We start from the raw sequence: 16135 nt of genomic DNA, 5'->3' as shown, positions 1-16135 counted from the left end.
TGTTCTTGCCCCAAGCCTCAGAATCCTTCCCTGTTGCTTAGACTGCCCTGATTCCACCCCCTGGACCAGCTGGAGTTCTTTGTCTCTGCCAACCCTCCAGGGCCGCTGGGTCCTTTCCTCTCTGGGTCTCACACCCTTTGACTCCAGGTCAGAATGTCTGTCCTGGAATCCAACTGACCCACTTCACTAAGCTGTGTCTTTACTCAGATTCTGTCTACAAAAGGGGTTGACTGGAGGGATGGATTTTCTCCCAGATGACCCCAGTTCCAGTTAAAGTCTGCTTAGCTTCAGTAAATCACTCCAATTCCCCCACCTCCCCATTCTGATGTCTCCCATTACACTAAACATTTTCCCAAATGTTCTCTGAAAACATCATACCCCGCCTAGTCCTCTTGTCCTGTCCTGCCCAGGGTTGCTGAACCAGCCAAGAGGTTCTCAGTCTCACCCTCCCCAGTCACACAAATACTCCATGAAACCCACAATTCCCAGGATGAGGTGGAGACCTCAGCCATCTCCTTTCTTTAGTTCTGTCAAAGCTGGAAGAAAGGATGATTTTGAATCGATGTCAGCAAGGATTTCCTAAAAATTAGAAGCAGTCTCAAAGAGGAACAAGCTGACTTGGGAGGTGATAGGTTTCCCTTCGGTGGGTCTTCAAGCTGAGGTTGGGTGACAGTTTTGGGGGATGCAATAAATGGGATTCTGAGTTTAGAAACAAGTCAAACTAGACCTTCTAAGGTTACTTTTGCCTCTGGAATTTTTTGTTTTGGGGTCTATCCAACTCCTTAAAGTTCCTCATTATCTATCTATGTTTCTCTTGTGTCTGTCTCTGTATCTTTGTCTCTGTCTCTCTCTGTCTCTGTCTCTCTCTCTCTCTCTCTCTCTCTCTCCCTCTCCCCCTCCCTTTAGAAACTAAGGGAATCTCAGAAGGCACATCCTGACTGATTTCCTTCTAGCCCATTATGGTGATGGGGACTTGGGAGGATGCTAGGGTTGGCAGGGAGGAGGAGGTTGGACAAGTTGGGAGGGAGGATAAAAGAAGGTTGTAGGTTGTTAGAGAAATAAATCCAGGATCCATTGGGAAAAATTGTACTCAAGACAAAATCCATGGACCATATGGCAGGAAAAGATAGGAAAAGTCTAGAAAAATCATTTGTTTAGAGCAGAAGAGTAAGCCCTAAGGAACTCTAAGGAAGGGAGTGAAGGGGGAGAATAGGCAAGAGCAAAGGCACCACACACACACACACACACACACACACAAACAATTCCATGGAAAATGAATGGATTGATGGGAGAAAAGAGAGAAATAAGACAACTTTGGGTCCAAGGTAAGGGAAGGAGCCTAGAAATATAAAGATAAGTCAGCCATGGACAGCCTGAGGGGCAGTTCCTAATGAAGTAAGAAGGATATGGGTTTGAGTCCCACCTCTTCTACTTCTCAGCTGTGGAACTTTGAGCCTGTGCCTCAGTTCCCTTATTTGTAATATGAAGGGACTGGACTAGGATCTCTAACAGTCCCTTCCAGCTCTGGTGTTTAATGCAGAATAAGCTGAATTGAGTTGTGATCAAATGAAATATTAGAGATTGAAGAAAGGGTGAGTACCATATTTAGCAGGATGGCTCAGGACAGGCTTCATGGAGGAGGTAACAACTAAATTGGCCTTGAAGGATAGAACAACATGTGTCATTGCTAAAGAGAGGAGAAGCTAAAATTGATGACCTTAGAGGAGATTTGTGTTCCCTCCTATCTCCTCTTCCCTTTCCCCAAACTTGGACTCCAGGAGCTGATCTGGGAAGTTTGCCAAGAACTCCAGGACTAGGTGGCCCATACTATGGGTATTACAGGGACTCACCTGGACCTCTCTCCACCCTCAGGAAGTCTGTAGTGAACTCTGGTGCCTGAGTAAAAGCAACCGATGCATTACCAATAGCATTCCAGCCGCTGAGGGCACATTGTGCCAGAGCAGCACCATTGACAAGGGGGTGAGTATCAATGCCCCTTCTCCTTCCTAGTCCAGATAGTAGCTTTTAGTCTCTGCTACCTTCATGGTACAATAGATAGAATACTGGGCCTGGAGATCTAGGTTCAAATCTCTCCTGTGACACTTGTGTGACCTTGGGCAAGTTAGTCAACCTCACAGCCTCAGTTTCTTCATCTATAAAATGGGACTAAGAATAGTTGTTGGGATGGTAGTAAGGGTCTAATGACAGAATATGCTTAGAACATTTTAAATTGAAATAAAGCTATCAGGTTTGTCATTATCTGAAGAGCACCTAAAAGTTTGGGAAAGCTGAAGGTGCCACCTGGGGCTTCTATCCTGGTGGGAGTTGTAACTTTCAGGACTGTGTTCCTACAGTGGTGCTACAAGCGGGTGTGTGTTCCCTTTGGGTCACGGCCAGAGGGCGTGGATGGGGCCTGGGGCCCCTGGACCTCATGGGGTGAATGCAGCCGGACCTGCGGGGGTGGTGTCTCCTCTTCCAGCCGTCAGTGTGACAGCCCCAGGTCAGTCAGAGTTTGTCTTTCCTTCTGTCTCTCTCTCAAACCCATACCCACAAAAACACCATCCCTGAAATCATCTTTTCTGAATCCCCTCAGCTCAGGCCTCCTCCAGAGATGGGAGGGATGATGCTAAAGGATGAGGGGATACATACCCTAAAAGGTGTCACATGGTCAGGGCCTCTGTCACTCACTTTGGAAACCCCAGTCAAAAGCAAAATTTAGGTATTCACACACTCCACTCTCCTCCCCCACCCCAATCTCTCCTTTAACTTCTTCTATGTCTCTTTCTCCCCAAGACCAACAATTGGAGGCAAATATTGTCTAGGGGAACGGCGTCGCTATCGGTCCTGCAACACAGATGTGAGTGATGCCCCTTCTTTCTTTTTTGTTTTTAGGTTTTTGCAAGGCAAACGGGGTTAAGTGGCTTGCCCAAGGCCACACAGCTAGGTAATTATTAGATGCCCCTTCTTTCAACCTTCAATTCCCTATCCTCAAATCTCTGAGCCTAACTTGGGCAAATGTTGGATCTGAGGGAATAAGATCTGTGGTAGCCATATGGGAACCAAATATAAGAAAGATGATAGAAGCAAATATACGAAAGGTCATGGATGAAAAATCAAAAGTACTTAGTACCTGATAGGAAGTGAGAAGGAAGAGGAAAAAAAGTCAGATAATCAGATTTTGAACTTGAAAGTTGGTGATACTAGTAACATAAATAGAAAAACTAGGAGTCACAGTGTACCCTTTAATGGTTCTCTGCCTACTTAGTAGGAAATCTATGGAATAACACACATTCTTGGACACTGCTATCAACTTAGGTGAATGGATAGGATCATAGATCTGAAACTGAAAGAATCCTCAAAAGTCAAAAGTCCAATCCCATCATTTTACAAATGAAGGAAAGGACAATGACTAAGGACATGAGGGTAGAAAGCATCAGAAGTGAGATTTGAACTTAATTCCTTTGATTCTAGAGTCCTGCTTTTTTCATTAGATGCCCTTTCTGCTTGTTTGCCAGATTATTTGAAGAGATTACAAAGATGAGAGGCCATAGCTAGCATGCTGTAGAACAGATTCAAGATCCCCCAAAACACATCCTAACAAGCTCGAACATTAAGCAGAGGCTAGCAAAATTAATTTCATTAGGGACAAATATAAAGTTCTACTCATGGGTTTAAAAACTCAATTTCACAAATACAAAGAGAAGCCTGGTTAGAGGTAGTTGAAAAAGATCTGGGAGTTTCAATGACTTTAATGCTCAAAACAGATCTCCAACATGGTGATGGCAGCCCAAAAGACTAATGAAAGCTTGCATAGCATGATGTTCAGAACTCACTTGTGACCAAGGCATATCTCCTAGTAGAATGTAGACTTCTTGAAGGCAGGGAATTATCTCCCTTTTGAATTTATAGTCCCATTGCTTACCATGATCTCTGGCATACAGTAGGAGCCTATTAAATACCTGTGGATTGACTAACTGAACCACAGAAATGATTGTACTTGGTCCAGGTATGACCCCAGCTGGAATACTGTGCTCAGTTTGGGAATGACATTGGAGAGTATGCAGAAGAGAGTGATCAACAATGGTAGAAATGACAATCAGAATCTTTAAGAATATAGTGCTTTCTCGGTGCAGTACAAGCCTACATTTTAGTCTTTTGGGCTGCTGTCATCATTAGGGAAAACTCAGGGGGATATGATAGTAAATATTTGAAGGGCTATTATATTGAATATCTAGATGTATTATTCCATTGGAAAAAGTAGGGGTAATGAGTAGAAATTACAAAGACTAAAGTAGAACTGGTATAAAGAAAAACTCCCTGCCAATTAGAGATAGAATGAGTTGCCTCTGTGAGATGGAGAGTTTCCTCTTATTGGAGGTCTTGAAGCAGTAACTGGATGGCCCTTTTTCACATAGGTTATAGAGAGACTTCTTGTTTGGGCATGGACAAGACTAGATGGCCGCCTTTCAGATTCTGTGTGATGAGAAGCAGGCGAGAGAAGAAGGAAATACAAGAATAAGCTCCCATTTTCCTACCTTAGAACTTGTAGGTGGAAAGGCCCTATCCATACAGTTGATCATACAATCTCTTTTCCCTCCATCTGGAAGTCCTTCTGCATTCTTTGATCTTTGTTGTACACCTACTCCCCTCAAACCCAAACACCCAGGCATATAGACATTAAGATTTAGGACCAGAGGGGACAGCTAGGTTGCACAGTGGTTAGAGCGCTGGCCCTGGAGTCAGGAAGACCTGAGTTCAAATCCAGCCTCAGACACTTAATAATTGCCTGTATGACCTTGGACAAGTCACTTAACCCCATTGCTTTAAATAAATAAAATTTTTTTTAAAGATTTGGGATTGGATCCATCTAAGCCAGAGGTGGCATTCGCAGGCTATATTTGGGCAAATATTTATTAATTCACTCCTAAAAAGCTACTAGATTTATCAAATTTCAAGTCCCACCTATGGATTGTTTTGGCAACACCAGACCAGCTGGAGGTTCTCTACCTCTGATCTAAGCTCAGGTCTCAGGGATGAGGAATGTTTCATTTGTCTTCCCTCATCCTTCACCACTCTCCCACCTCTAACAATGACTGTCTCTGGGACTTTGGCCTTAATTTCCCCATTTGTAAAATGAGGGGTTAGATTAGATGACCACTGATTCTAAATGTATAATTCTTCTGGTTCCAAATGTATGATTCTCTGATTGCCATCTAGATCCCAGAAGACAGGAGTTTGGCACCAGAAGGCAGTAATGGTAGAATGGGGAGAATTGTAGATTCTGGCACATTGTAAAATTAACTATTAAAGTCATTCAAAAGTGGAATAGATCATCTCAGAAAAGTAATGTGTATCCTATTTTCTGAGATCTTCAAGTAGGATGACCATTTGTTTGAGGTGTTGTAAAGGAATCCTCATTCAGGTAGGGGGTGGACTCGACACCCTCCAGACCTTCTTTTCACCCAGTTATACTTTGCTTGCCATTCCACCAGGACTGTCCTCCAGGTTCTCAGGACTTCAGGGAGATGCAATGCTCAGAATTCGACAGTATTCCTTTCCGGGGGAAGTATTATACATGGAAGACATACCGGGGAGGTGAGTGGACCCTTTGAGACAGAATGAAGGAAGACAGGGATCCATGACTGAGGTTTGGAACAAATAAGGAATCTCGAGGGAAAGGAGAAAGTCAACAACCTGCACCTGAGTAAGGGGGGGTGGTGCCACAGGAACAGAGAGGAGTGAGTTTAATCCCTGCCATGCTCATCAGTATCAGATTACAGATGCAGAACTGGAAGTCTAACCATTCACTATCTATAGTCAAGGAATCTGAGTTCTAGAAGAGTTAAGTGACTTGCCCAAGGTCATACAACTTGCAGGTGGCAATTGGTGTTCAAAGCAAAGTTGGCTATTCTTTGGGTTCTCAGTTCAGTTCATCTACTGTATATCACAACTGAACTAGGTGCAAAAGATACACCGACAAAGTTGAAAATAGTCCCTTCCTGAAGAGTATTTCATTTTTCTGGGGAAAGTCTGAGGTAGGATAGGATCAGCAATGATCCCCTGTGCTTTGTTCTCTCTGGGATATTTGCCAGTTTATCAGCTGTACTAAGAGGAAGAAGACGCTATCCATAGCTGGGTCGAGCTGTTAAGAACTCTTGCTCTAAACTTTCTTATAATTTCAACAAATTCCTAACTCCTATTTCTTTAAAGGATCAGATCAAGAGAGAAAATTACTAGTTTCTCAATTCCTTCATCTTCCATACTGAATGTAGTTTTTCAACCACTTTGTATCTACCTAGAATACTATAGAGGGTAGCTCTGCAGGGAATGGGGGGAATTGGACCAATCATGATGAACTTCCAAGTTCTCTTTCTAGATCTGTGAGTCTCTCCACTGCACCACATTGCCTCTCAAAGAAATCTGGTGCCCATTTTTACATCATTTTGCAAACTCTACATTTGAGAACACTGAGGAATAAACCTTGCCCGCCTCCTTTCAATCAGCCCTAATCCTTCCCTAGGACCCTGTCACCCCTTGCTTCAAAGTTCTGGCAGGATAAATAGCATCCAATCAGTTGTGGTTTGAAACTATTCTCTACCAACCCCACACCCTACTCAGTGAGAGGGCAGGCTGGGCACAGGACTGGCATTAATGATCAGTTCAGTCTGTAACCAGAAGGGAGGCTTTTGAGCCTGAGACTAGAGAGGCAGTAGCACTTGGTTCTCTGTCCTCCTCAGGCTTCATCCAGAAGAACTGATCATCTGGAGAATGATTGAGTTCAGGGACTATTTTTTCTCTTGTATTTACATTCTGAGCTCTTAACAAATCACCTGTCACATAGAAAATGCTTTACAAAAACTTGCTTGCTCACTCATTCTCTACCCTCTCACATTTCCACTTCCCTAAATAGAGTTAGAATGGTGAAGGGTTTTGAGATCATAGTAGACAAGGATTGGTTGGAGGAACTAGCCTTGTTTATCCTGAAGAAGAGAAGATTTAGGGTGATCTTCTAATGACTCAAAATCTATCTTTGGAGGAGGGATTAGATGTGTTTTCTTTGGCCCAGAGGCCAGAACTGGAATCAAAGGGAAGAAAGGACTAAGAGGAAAAGGTGGGTTTAATGGACAGAACAATTTTGACCGAAAGCAAATGGGATGCTTCAGGAAAAGTGTATTTGCCCTCACATGAGGTCTTCAGACAAAGGCTGGATGAACATTCAGTTGGATGTGGTAAGGCAAGATACTCATTCGTTCTAAAGTTGGACTAGCCTGCCTCTGTGGTCTTTTCTAACTGAGATTTGGTGATGGCTGCTATACCCACTAGGGGGTGTGAAGTCCTGCTCCCTCACCTGCTTGGCGGAAGGTTTCAACTTCTACACAGAGCGGGCAGCAGCTGTGGTGGATGGAACACCATGCCGACTGGATACCGTGGACATCTGTGTCAATGGAGAGTGCAAGGTAGAGAAAGGCAGTTGGAAGGGGCAGGACAGGGGAGGAAAGAAGAGATGGGGCATCAGCTGGTGATGAAGGACAATGCAGTTCAATGTTTATAGTCACCTACTAGATAGAGAGCAATGTGTTGGGAGCTGGGGGAGCTACCATGTTCAGACAAGACATAGTTCCTGTCCTCGTGAAGCTTACAGTCTAAAAAGATGATTAAAGTTCAGCTATCATTAATACACTAATGTACATTTGAGTGTCTATATGTATTGAGCTGGGCAAAATGCCTTGTTATCTGTGAGATGTGAGGGGGAAAGATTGTTACTGAGATTGATGAGGAAGGAATCCACAGAGAACAGGACATTATAGACATAGACATTATTCTTTGTAAAGTCACAAGGGAGAGAATACAAAGCTGTTGCAGGGATAGTCATCTAGTTGGACTGAAGCATAGACTCCATGGAGGAGAGTAATATGAGATCAAGCTGGAAAGGGAAGGGTGGGTCACATCATGGAGGGCCTTGAATGCCAAGCAAAAGAATTATAAGCTTATTTAGTGGATCCATTGAAGTTTTAGAGTGGAGGAGATCTATACATGCATAAGACTGATGAAGTAGGTAAAATGAATAAAAGAATGATGATCCGATGAGGTCCCTACAAGTGTCTGTGCAGGTGGTGATCACAGATAGTTGTAGTAGGAATAGAAGAGGAAATGTACATGAGAGATGGTGATAAGCCCTAGGTCCCTTCCCTGAAGATCTCCCCCTCCCCTCCAGCATGTAGGCTGTGACCGAGTTCTGGGTTCAGACCTTCGGGAGGATAAGTGTCGGGTGTGTGGAGGTGATGGCAGCTCCTGTGAGACCATCGAGGGCGTATTTTCTGGGGCCATCCCCAAGGGTGGTAAGAGCCTGGTAGTTCTGCACCAACCCTGAGACTGGTGGGTTATGGGAGCATTCCCAGTATTGGTATCCAGTGATCTCTCACATTCAGACAGCAGCCCAATCTATCTGGGGAGCCAAGGGGCAAGGTATCCCACCTGTCTTTGGTGCCCTCAAATCCCAGAAAGGGAATGGGTGGATATGCTGGGTGGAAGGGAGAGAAGGAGAATGAACAGGATGGAGAAGGTCAAAGACAGGATGGAGAGGAGAGGGGTAATGGACAGATGGGTAAGGGAAGAACTGTGGGAAAAGGACAAATTATTTTGATGTGGAAAAGAAGTGGGGGATGACCAGGTTAGGGAAGAGGAGGCTATGCGGATGAACCCCATATAAGGTAGACATTTGGGGCCTATTTTCCAGAGTATGAAGAAATCATTTGGATTCCCAAGGGCTCTGTCCACATTTCTATTCAGGATTCGAATCCTTCCCTCAGTCACCTTGGTGAGAGAAAAAGGGGTACCTTGGGTATTCAAAGACTAGAGGGATTGATCCATGGGAGGGGCAAAGGGAAGGGACTTGAGGCCAAAGGTTTGGGAGGGTAGGTATAGCTGATTCCTCCTACTCCTATATTACTGACTCTTGCTTTGTACTAGCCCTAAAAGGGGAGGATGATGCCTTTCTCCTGGATGGCTTGCCCAAGACTCCACAGCCCCATCGCTTGCCCCTAGCTGGGACCATCTTCCAGCTACACCATGGACCAGACCAACCCCAGATTCTGGAGGCTTTGGGCCCAACCAACATCACGATCATTGTCATGGTAACCAAAAAGTTAAGAGAGGGAGGGAGGATAGGATAAGGGATGGGGGCAGGAGTTTGGCCAGGTAGCCACCCTCCAGGAGTTCCTTCCTCTTAGAGAGTTAAGTCCCCCAAGACCAGACATGATCTAGCACAGGCTGGGAAAGTTCCTGGTAGGGCCCCCTGAGCCTAGGGGTAGAGGTGTGTGTGGGGGGGATGATGGGAAACTCTTGACTTTCTTCCTTTGAGATGCCCTGGCCCTCTCAATGGGCCCAGACATCCTCACCCATTCCCACCAGGTCCTGACTCGATCTGAGCTCCAGGGAATCCGATACCGCTTCAATGCACCCATTTCTCATGAAGCCCTTCCACCATATACTTGGCACTATACACCCTGGACCAAGTGTTCTGCCCTGTGTGCAGGCGGTGAGGCTATCCATTGCTGGGTGGGGCAGAGAAGATACTAGGAAGGGTTTAAGGGAGGATTCTGGAGAAGTAATGAGGTCCAGGGGGGAGCTGGACCCTGGTGAACTTGGGGAAAGAGAAGAGACCAAGAAAAGAAAGCTAAAGGTCCCAAGAGGGGAAGGGGCTAGAGCTTGCCTGGGTGGCTAACTCTCAAACCAAGCTGGAAAAGGAAACTCAGGAGTCCAAGCTGTGGCCCTTGTGAAAATTCATCTTGGGATCCTTTGATGCAAGGGTGGGTGGGGGGATTGGAATGGGCAGGATCAGGGAGCTGAGCTGGCCTTCCCCATCCCCAGGCAGCCAGGTCCAGGCTGTTGAGTGTCGGAAGCAGCTGGACAGCTCCACTGTGGCCCCTCACCACTGTAGCCCCCACAGCAAACTGCCCAAGCGCCAGCGGGCATGCAACACGGAACCTTGCCCCCCAGAGTGAGTACCTAGGCCAGAGGCCAAGGGGAAGTGAGATCAGAGAAAGCCTCATCCTTGAAGGGGCTCAGGGAAAGGTCCCTTTCCTCATGAGGCTGTGAAATCATCACAGAATCTGGGAGGCAGAGGATTCAAATCCAGACCTGCCACTGTGGTTCGTGTCTTTGGGCAAGTCTCTGGAATTCAGTTTCCTCATCAATAAAATTAGAATTTAGATCACTTCTAGGCTCCCTTCCAACTTGAAATCTAGACCTGTGGTGTAAGCCCATTGTGAACAGGGTCTACTGCATTCTTGTAGAAGACATTCCCAGTGTCTGAACCCCAAGAGGAGAGGTACCTTGTATATCTCTCCCCAGAACCAAGTGCTTGGCAGCAGCCTCCACATTGGATAGATGCATATATAAATAACTGCTTCTCTCCTCCCCCTGCTCCCAATTTCTGCCTTCCCTTAGCTGGGCTGTGGGAAACTGGTCGAGCTGTAGTCGGAGCTGTAACTCAGGGGTGAGGAGTCGTTCTGTAGTGTGTCAACGCCGGGTATCTGCAGATGAAGAGAAAGCTCTAGATGACAGCGCCTGCACCCAGCCCCGGCCCCATGTCCTGGAGCCTTGTAACAGCCCTGCCTGCCCACCAGAGTGGGTTACTCTGGACTGGTCTGAGGTGAGCCCTCTCCGGTCCGAGGAAGAGCCTCTCCTGGCTCCTCCCAGTCAGAGGGGCATCCCTGGCAAGGCACCCCAAGGCCCCCATATGCAGTTTCCTACTTCCTTCATTTTCCAGAATTGCCCAAGCTCCCTCAGCTAGTCCAACACTCTTCGTGCTTTTCCCACACTTGCCCAAAATGTTTCTGCCCTTCTCATTCTTCTGTGACCATCTCTTCTTCACACTGCTCAGGCCATTTTCCTGCCAGCTCCTCACCCAGCTTCCCCACCCCTGACAAAACCTGGAATGGATTATTCCACCCTGCCCACTGACTGAGGGAAGGCTTTTCCTAAACTCTTCACTCTCTGTGAAGAGACAGTGGTTCTCAAATTTTTGGTCTTGGGACCCCTTTATGCTATTAAAAATTATCAAGATCTCAAGAGATTTTGTTGCTGTGGGTTATTAGCGATCTATATTTACCATGTTAGAAATTAAATTTAATATTATTTTTGAAAATAGTGTTGACCATGAAAATACTGAGATCCTAAAGGGTCCCCAGACCAGACTTTAAGAACCACTACTAGAGGAGATTGGTACTAATAACCCCAGGGGGTGCCTTCAAGAAAATCCCTGAAGAGCAAGTCCCTGATGCCAAAACCCTTTACATTACCCTCCATCCTTAGTGTACCCCCAACTGTGGGCCCGGCTTCCGACACCGAGTCGTCCTGTGTAAGAGTGGAGACCACAGTGCCACACTGCCCTCTACCCAGTGTCCAGCAGCTACCAAACCACCCACCAGCATGAGGTGCAACCTCCGCAGGTGTCCCCCACCCCGATGGGTGACTGGCGAATGGGGAGAGGTATGGGGATGGCTTGGAGTCTTATATCTCCAGGCCCAGGTTGGGGGAGGGATCCCCAAGGATTGGATTAGGGAAGTCTCCAGGTAAAAGGGAGGGACAGAATCAGGAAACCATGCATTCTACAACCCTGAATCTTATGAATCTTATGTGCCTGGCTCTGCTGGGGAGTAGAGAGGAGTCACCTTCAGCTCTGGCAATCAGACCCCTAATCCTGGGTCTTGGTAAGTGCTTCACCCTTTCCCACTTCTCCAACCCTGGCCTTGCCTAGTCAGTAATCAATCAACAACTAAAATGTTGAGGCCTCTGGGCAGTGTACTGGATAGAAGACTTGAGTTCATATCCAGCCTTGGAGGGCATGGCTAACTTTCTAGCTATAGAACCCTGGTTAAGTCACTTAAGCTCACTAATAATAATAGCAATAAGAAGAAAAACTATCACTTAAGATCAGCAAAGTACCTCTGTTTATCTTAACTCATATAAAAGTAGCCCCTACCTGACAGAGTTGTGGGGAGGATCACGTGAGATGCTAAATGACCTTGCTGACCTTCAGGTGCTCTCAAAATGCCAGTCGTTGCTATTGTGATCCAATGATGGGGGAAGAACTTCGGTTGGGAGAATCAAGAATCTCGAGTTTCTCAAGAAAGTCCTTCTGGCTTATTTTCCCCATTCTCCACTCCTATTGTAGGGAATGGCAATTACCCTGGGCAATCTTCCAGAGCCGAGAGGGGAGGAGCTGGGCAGGAGAACAATAACTCATATTTAGAGAACACTGAAAAGTTTATAAAAGCCCTTTCCCCAGGGCCCTGTAAGGTGAAGAGAAGCCAAGACTTGAACCTGGAGACAGCCTTTTGCTTTTTTCTCTCTGTATGCCCAGCACTTCGGACAGTGCCTGGCCCTGGCATTTAATAAGCCTTAGGAAATCCTTGTTGAACTGACTGATTGACTAATTAGTCAATTAATTGACTGACCCATTTTTGACCAACTGACTGACTGATCAATGCCTCACAAATTGATAGACTAATTGGCTGAGAGACTGATGAACTGATTGATCAGTGATTCACCAATTGATGGACTGACTGACCTATGACTCATCAGTTGATGGATTGTCCAACTGACTGACTAAATGATGGGCTGACTGATCAATGTTTCACCAATTTATGGACTGACCAACTGACTGAAATATTGGACTGACTGACCAGTGATTGATCAATTGATGGACTGACCTGACCGAAAGATTGATGAACTGACTGATCAGTGACTCATCAATTGATGGATTGACCAACTGACTGACTGATAGGAATGACTGATCAATGACTCACCAATTGATGGGCTAACCAATTGACTGATGATCCACTGAATGAATGACCACTTAACTACAAAGAGTTCTCTTTTCCATCCTTGCACTCATTGTGTGAGGCAAGTTCCTTTATCTCTTTAAGTCTATTTCCTCTTCTAGAAAATCTGGGAGAGAAGCCCTGCCCCAGGCTGAGGCTAGACCCTGGCAAGGTGACCCCTAAGGACCCTTGCTCTTGTGTGCATGCTCCCACACTATCTGTCTCCTTAGATGCATATTCATAGCGAGCTCCCTTCTGTCACCAGTGCTCCTCCCAGTGTGGCTTCGGGCAGCAGCTGAGGTCGGTTCAGTGTACCACACACACAGGCCAGCCATCCTGGGAGTGCCCCGAGGCCCTGCAGCCTCCGGCCATGCAGCAATGTGAGAGTAAATGCCAGAGCATCCCCCCTGGGGACAGCCCTGAAGGTACCAGGGCCAGAAGGAATTAGGGGTGGGGTAGGGGATAAGGGACTTGTGGGTGGGGAACAAAGTGGCCCACATCTGCTGGGTTACAGGGCAAGAAGGAATGAGGGAAGGGGGTGGGGAAGAGAGGGATTGTGGGTGGGAACAAGGTGGTCCACATCTGTTGGGTAACAGGTGCCAAGTCTGTGGTGAGTCTCCCTGCATGTTGCTGGTGTTGCTGCTCCAGTTCCCGTGTCTCACTTTGTCATCAAACTTAGTCTGTGTGAGGAAGTTTTGGGTCCAGAATGAGAAAGGTGACAAATCTGCAGTCTGACCTCTGTCCTGGTCTGATGTCATCTGGAGTTTTGAATTTAGCTTAGGAAAGACCTGAGTTGCAGAGCATTCAGAGGAGGGTGACCAGGACCCAGGGAAGAGGGTGATATCTATGTAGACTGAGGCAAACACAAAACAATTGAAAGACCTGTCAGGGAAAGGGGAGGTATTTATTCTGAGGGAAAAGACCTCAGGCTAACAAGATCATAATCTTCCAGGCTCTGCCATGGAGCAGATGGATTAGATTTACTCTATTTGACTCCTAGAGGGCAGAACACAGAGCAATTTTTTTTTTTTCCCAAGGAGATGAATTACAGAAAGGCTGAATCTGCTCCAGTCAGGAACAGCAGGAACAACCCAACATGAGAACTATCCCAAAGTAGAATAGACTGCCTTGGGAGGTGAATTTCCTGGTGCTAAAAGGCTTCAAGTTGAAGCCAGATGACCACCTATCAGGTTTTTGCAGAGGGGATTCCTGCTTAGTGGTAGGGTAAATAGGATGAATGAGATGCCCTCAGAGTTCTCTGCCAGCTCTGAGGTTCTGTAATCTCTTCTCCACCCTCAAAAAAAGACCCCCACCCCAAACTCCTGGGTTGGGCTTCCTCTCCTTGGCGCAGTTGCAAAGTAAGGGAAGGAGGGAGATGCCCTGGGCAGACCTCTCCCTCCCATTCTGACTGTATCTACCAAAGCCAGGCCCTATCCCTCAGTCAGCTGGGACTGGGTGGGGTGAGATGCTCAGACAATAGCTCCTGGCTCCATTCTTGCATTTCTCCTGGGTGGGGCAAACCACAGGCAAACTCCAGACTCAGGCAGTCATGGGGTTCTACAGCTACCCAGCCCAAAAATTTTTCCCTGCTATTTGTTGCCTGCATACTTGTTGCATCCATGCACAATCCTGCCATGTTGCGTGGGTCCCCTGGAGACAGAAGCAGGTCTGTTGCTTAGGGCCAGCAGCACACTTCAGGAGCAAGCATCTCCAAGCACATCCTCAAATGGAGACCATTAGAAGAAATAATCAAGATAAATTCAGTGGATCCCGACAGGAAACTGATTACTAAGAAAAGCTCATGGATGGGTGTTGCTAACAATTCCCTTGATCTGTCAACTTTCGATTTTATTTTTAATTTTGGAGGCAGCTGGTGTTGTGACTTGCCCAGGGTCACACAGCTAGTGAGGCTGGATTTGAACTCAGATCCTCCAGACTCCAGGGCTGGGACTCTATCCACTGTGCCACCTAGCTGCCTCATCAGATTCTGATTTTAACTCATCATTCTTGCTCACCAAAGGAGACACGTTTTCCTGCCCTCTAAATTTCAGGACCCTGGGCCAAAGCCCCAGATGCCATGCCCTAATTGTGTTTCCTTCCTGAGCCATTGATTTTTTCAGAGGTTGCCTGTATTTCTGGTCTAGGGGGACTTCCAGGGAGGCAGGGGTGGCATTGGGACAAATGTGAGAGTGGAGCGGGCAGGGGCATAATTCTCCTTCTTTCCCCCCCACAGAGTGCAGGGATGTGAACAAGGTCGCCTACTGCCCCCTTGTGTTCAAGTTCCAGTTTTGCAGCCGTGCCTATTTCCGCCAGATGTGCTGTAAAACCTGCCAGGGTCGCTAGGGGAGGGGGGCAACAGCTGGAGATGAGTGAAGCTGGGGGGGAGGAGGGAGAGGAAAAGGGAGGGGGGTGGTAATCTGAATTCATTATTTATTGGGCATCACTACAGGGTCTGGCCCTGGTCCTACATCCTAAGTAAGGGATGAGTCCCAGCAGATCTAGGCTTCACCAGCCTTAAGGGGTTGGTGGAAGGGATGGGAGTCGCAGAAGAAGAGAGACCCAGAGATCTGACAGGGCCAGAGGTGCCCCCTGTGTCCAGTCCTAATGCTGGGCTCCCCACTGAGATCTGACCTGAATTTGTACTGTGAAGAACTGGGCAGGGGACTGGGAGCTCCTGCTCCCACCCTCTTTGCCACCCTTGGTGCTATGGGGTGTCCAGTGACAGTGCCCCCCGGGTCTTGTCCTCTTACCTTACACGCTTGAAAAAAACCCCTCTCTCTTCCCTGCTGTTCCCCTTCCAAGAGCACACATGGGTCTGAAAATGGAATAGGGACGGTCCCCACCCAGTCCTTGGACCCCTCCCTCCAATACTCCCAGCACAAGAAGGGTTCTCTCCCGGGTCAGGACTGCCCCACATGGTGCTACAGTTCACCCCCTGCCCCAACTATGGGACATGGGGAGTGGGCAGGGAGCAATGGCCAGGGAGTGTCTGGGATTCCAGGCGTAGCTCAACCCTGGCCCTTCAGTGTCTCCCCACAAGCAGACCCCAGGTCAATAAAACTGTCTTGTGTCTATGTCCCTGCATGTGGTCCTTGGAGTGTTCAGAAAAGTCAGCTGCTGAGCAACCTTCTGGGAGTGTCTGCAATATCCCAAATTTATCTTTCTGGGAAGCTTTATGATCTGCGAAACTCTTTCACGGTCAAACAGTGTGGCTCACTCTGGGGCTAAGGGTTTAAGATCATTTAGGGGCCCAGGACTAGTGTGGGGTCAAGACTCAGCCTTAGATCAAGGCTCTGCGGAGATCTAGA

The 16135-nt window shown here is 47.1% G+C and overlaps 1 protein-coding gene across 3 annotated transcripts in view; it reads left to right on the top strand.

Moving 5' to 3' along the window:
• ADAMTS10 (ADAM metallopeptidase with thrombospondin type 1 motif 10) overlaps window positions 1-15201 on the top strand; it is a 33035-nt gene extending 17834 nt beyond the window's left edge. For 2 of the 3 annotated variants that reach the window (XM_074205051.1, XM_074205052.1), the window contains exons 12-25: window positions 1873-1980; window positions 2355-2500; window positions 2794-2857; window positions 5493-5595; window positions 7324-7457; window positions 8216-8339; window positions 8738-8818; window positions 8971-9134; window positions 9412-9538; window positions 9871-10000; window positions 10450-10654; window positions 11317-11493; window positions 13093-13252; window positions 15061-15201. In XM_074205051.1, coding sequence (XP_074061152.1) covers window positions 1873-1980; window positions 2355-2500; window positions 2794-2857; window positions 5493-5595; window positions 7324-7457; window positions 8216-8339; window positions 8738-8818; window positions 8971-9134; window positions 9412-9538; window positions 9871-10000; window positions 10450-10654; window positions 11317-11493; window positions 13093-13252; window positions 15061-15170 — 1833 coding nt within the window. In that variant the 3' untranslated portion in view covers window positions 15171-15201. Of the gene's footprint in view, window positions 1-1872; window positions 1981-2354; window positions 2501-2793; window positions 2858-5492; window positions 5596-7323; window positions 7458-8215; window positions 8340-8737; window positions 8819-8970; window positions 9135-9411; window positions 9539-9870; window positions 10001-10449; window positions 10655-11316; window positions 11494-13092; window positions 13253-13423 lie in introns of all 3 variants that reach the window. The other variant, XM_074205053.1, reaches the window with a different exon arrangement.
• Window positions 15202-16135: the final 934 nt, after the last annotated feature.

The sequence above is a fragment of the Macrotis lagotis genome, chromosome X (genome assembly GCF_037893015.1).
Source record: "Macrotis lagotis isolate mMagLag1 chromosome X, bilby.v1.9.chrom.fasta, whole genome shotgun sequence".
In the NCBI taxonomy this organism is placed as follows: domain Eukaryota; kingdom Metazoa; phylum Chordata; class Mammalia; order Peramelemorphia; family Peramelidae; genus Macrotis; species Macrotis lagotis.
Note: the sequence above shows the minus strand (reverse complement) of the source record. Positions and strands in the feature narration are given on the sequence as shown.